This window comes from Buceros rhinoceros, unplaced genomic scaffold (assembly GCF_000710305.1).
Source record: "Buceros rhinoceros silvestris isolate BGI_N320 unplaced genomic scaffold, ASM71030v1 scaffold19754, whole genome shotgun sequence".
In the NCBI taxonomy this organism is placed as follows: Eukaryota; Metazoa; Chordata; class Aves; order Bucerotiformes; family Bucerotidae; genus Buceros; species Buceros rhinoceros.
In genome coordinates, this window is record NW_010409073.1 from 38391 (window position 1) to 42644 (window position 4254).

At 41.7% G+C, this 4254-nt stretch overlaps 1 protein-coding gene across 1 annotated transcript in view; it reads left to right on the forward strand.

Annotated features, from left to right (window-relative positions):
• Positions 1-3995, forward strand: part of RBP3 (retinol binding protein 3, interstitial) — a 10888-nt gene extending 6893 nt beyond the window's left edge. The window contains exon 2 of the mRNA XM_010135126.1: positions 3801-3995. Coding sequence (XP_010133428.1) covers positions 3801-3995 — 195 coding nt within the window. The remainder of the gene's footprint in view (positions 1-3800) is intronic.
• The last annotated feature ends 259 nt before the right edge of the window (positions 3996-4254 follow it).

Below are 4254 nucleotides of genomic sequence, written 5' to 3' on the forward strand. Positions count from 1 at the left end.
CCGCTGTTGTGGACCAACCCCCCCCCCCCCACCCCCTTCCTGGCTGTCTTGGTGCAATGGAAGGCAGGATTAGAATTCAAAGCTACAGTTCTGGAAAAAAAGGAGAAATTATCTGTGAAAAGCAAGATGAGGTTAAATAAGAACACGTGCAGCGTTCTTACATAGTTTCTAGGGTGATAATAATTGACTGCACTACTGTGGGAGGAAAGGAGCTTGTTTAGGGAGACTCCTGTAAAAAAGGATATGGGTTCTTCAGGGTTCATAAGCTGAATGCAAGTCAGTAGAGTCAAGTTGTTGCAGTAAAAAATAATCATCATCAAACTGGAATGGATAATGAGGAATATAATCAGTAAGACATGTGAAGTCTGCCACTATATTCAGCTCTAATGAAAATTCAGCTGAAGTATACTATGTGCAGTCTTGGACAATGCTTTTCTGGAAAGATATTGCACAAGTGGGCAGACATCAGAAAACTGGAACAGGGGTAAAGAGAATTCTGAATTAGAGTCATCTTGAAAAAGTTTAAAAAATTTGGGTCGTTTATTCCAGAGAGAAGAAAACTGAGAGGAGACATAAAAACAGTCTTCAGATACGTAAGAGGCTGTTACACGTATAAAGAGAATAATCTATTTCCTTGGCCATAGTAAACAGGCCAAGAAGTAATGCACTTAAATTGTAGTAAGTAGTGAACTTAAACTGTTTACACTAGATGTTAAAAACATCTCTCTAATAGTAAGGCTAGTGAGATACTAAACTGGATTGCCTGGAAATCCCCCTGTGATATGGGAGTTCTTAAGAGCAAGTGAGAATCGGCTGTCAGGGATATAGCCCATTCTGCTCAGTCCTTGAGCTGGGAGACCTACTAGGATGGACAGTTCCATTCCAGCCTGTGAGGGTATACAAGGAACACAAATGTTAGTCTAAGAAAGGTGCAACTTGGCCACCTAGCCTGTAAGATCTCATGGTTCTTAAACCAGTCTCAGGATTTGCAATAGTACAAGGGGTTGGCTGATAACAGTTTAACAGTTGGCAGCTGATGGCACTAGCAGCCTTACTGGAAATCAGAGTTACATTACAGTGGTTGACACAAAATAAGCTACGAAAATACAGTCTCCATCTAAATAGGCAGAACACCTTAGGGGAGAGGTGGAAGGGGAGAAAAGAGGGAAGGAAGGCACAGTTGGAAAAGTAGTTTGCCCATGGTTAGAATGTGTGTCAGTAAGAGAACCAGGGATGAAACTCCATGCATGAGACCTAGGGCAAACACTCCAGGTCTATTTTGTGTCACATCACTTGTTCCAATTAGGCCGCTTGCTTGTGGAAGGAAACTGCAGAACAGGGCAGGAGACCCTACACAGTTAATGAAAAACAATTCTTCCTTGGCTTAAGTGGTGTTAGCTTGGAGGTCCTTTAGTCTAGCTGCATTGCTTACAGTGTTCTTACTAAGGCACCTGAGGGTTTATATTTAACATCAGGTCATTTGTATGTAAACATTGCCTGGCTCAGCAGCAGGATTTTACTTTCAGCTGCATCCTGTCCCAGCTTGTCCTTGGCCTGCAAACAGAGCTCTCCAAAGGAGAGCACGCTGTTGCTCTCTGAAGCTAGGCTTACCTCCTTAGGTACCAGCAGCACATGGCCCATGTGCCAGTGTCATGAACCTGCACTTTTCCAGGACATTATCTCTCTCCTCTTAGTCCCAGCCTCCTCCCCTCAGTTGCTTAAAGATTAGGAGACTTTCCCCACCCCTCCAAAATTACATTCTGAGTGATTTTCAACTGACTTCTGGTCTTAGAGCCTTTAGAATAAATATATTTTCATACATTTTCCTGCAGCCATGAAGATGAAAAAGAGTTTCTTTGTGATCTTTTTGTATTCATTTTACCCCATGAGACCCGAGGCTTTAAGAGCAACCTGCCCACCTTGAAATCTGTAATGAATTTCCAAGAGTTAGCAACACCGCTAGCAAGTACTGAAGTCCTCAGTGAACAAAGATGTGATGCAGCACAGCCACAGAACAAGTAGAAAAGCAATTTACCAGACGTAGAGAGGTTATTCTCTAACCAACATGCTTATGGGCATGCATCTAGCAATTATTGTTGGAGAAAGAGCTAAGAAATCTGTGTGTTTTCTTAAAATATCATTAGTAAGTGGCTGAGAGTAACACATTGATTTTATCTGTAGATGTTACCCATGAGTGATGACTTTTTTCTCCTGGGGGGACCAGTACCTCTGAACTAGATATAAGCTCTGTCAGAACAATGCAATGCATGCTGGTTATATTCTTCAAAATTGTGATTTGTTAATCAAAGTACAGTGGGCAGATCAAGTAGCATTGCTGTCACTGGGAAGTGGATTGGAAATGACAAACTCGGTAGTGCTGGACTGATATGTTTACAGTCCAGATACAATGGTTATTTTCACAAAGTACAGTGAGAAAGAAGACAGACAGAAAAGGACACAGTAGAGTTTGCTTTTACTATCAGATCAACTGGCCGGTAGTGCTTTTAAATTAATGCTTGAAATTTTGGTAGTTTTTGCACTGAGTGATGAAGAAGCCCAGAGCAGCCAGAAGCATGATGCGGTGGGTGATTTTCCCCCAGGTAAAGTGCTTGAGATATGTCAAATACAGCTGCATTCACCCACCTTGCAAAGCCCCTTTCTGCTGTGTCAAACCTGCTTTTGGCAGGAGCGCAACCCCAGGTCAGAGCCCTACATGCAGGACGAAAGATTGCCTGACTCTTCTACAGTTGCAGAAAACCCAAACACCTCCCAAATTCTGTGACATATCGCAGCTTGGGAGAGCACTTTTTAGAGCACGGCTCACTGCTGACTCCTAGTTCTTTTGAGTGTAAAATTATGGATTGTCTGGGGCTGAGCTGTGGCAAAGGGAAACTGATTAAAAAGCCAGTGTAAAATCATTTTCACAGCAGCCCCGAGGAGAAAAGACCAAATTGCTGAAGGTCACATAAGTCATATATATCCCAAAGCCTTATCTCCTTAAGCTGAAGGAGAGTCTTCCATTTTTAGAGATATTCATGGAAAACAGAAGTTTGGCAACAGGGGCAGGCTATGTCTCAATGCACGTAGGGGTTACTAGGTTAACTTTGTTAGTTGGCTACACATTGCTATTTTTAAAAAGTTTGCTGTTTAATAACATAAACTAAACAAAATGAAATTAATCACAGCCTAACACGTGAGACTCCAGGCACGTGCTCACCATGTAAGAGATTCAACTCATTTACCTCATGAGCATCCTAGCACATGCCCAACACATCAGGGACTGGACAGTCACAGGGACTGGTTCAGTGGGAGGGGCTGGGGCTAATGTCCTGTTGCCAGCAGCTGTTTGTCACCTGAGGCCAATCAAGAGATTATAACAAGTCCCGAGTGCCTTAGTTAGAAAGAACTGCTAAAGGAAACAAGTGGACTTGGGTAGCAGGCCTGGGAGAGTGGCCTGTGCTGCCAGCCAGGGGGGTGGTTCTTGTAGCCTTGCAAATCTCTTTGGTTCAATGAAATTTCTGTTTTTTTAAAAAATAAACTGAGCCCTGACTAATAGGCGTTTGATCCAGATTCTGGGTATGCTATTTATGCCCCCTATACCAGATAAACACAGCAGCCAATGCTAACCTATGTTTAATATGTAAAAATCTTAATATCATTCATTATGCCTTTCAAACTTGGCCACGTTCCTCACATATGTCCCACCTGGACTAAACTTGACTCACATAATTCTTTTTAAATCTTGTGCTAGGGTATCAGTGCCAGCAAATGATTTGTTTTGTTTTTCCAAACTCTTTCAGGTCCCTTCCCCAGAAGTATTTGAAGATCTGATTAAATTTTCATTCCACACAAATGTATTTGAAAACAACATCGGCTATCTGAGATTTGATATGTTTGGAGACCATGAACTTCTAACCCAGGTGTCTGACCTACTGGTAGAGCATGTTTGGAAGAAAATTGTTCACACAGATGCATTAATCATAGACATGAGGTAAACCTTTTAATGGCAAATAACCAAAGGTCTTTCAAAACAGCATTTTATTTGTAAGATTGAATTAGCTTTACATGTCTTACTATCCTGTTTACAGACTAACATTGCTGGGATTAAATGAGAAAAGGAAAACAGCCAAGGAAAACAATAACAGTCTGGAAGTATATCTCAAAATAAGTTGTATCATCACTTGAAATGTTTAGGACTAAATAGGCAAATTTAGGGAATATGTTGCAGAACACAATCCTGGAGGTAGCGTCTGT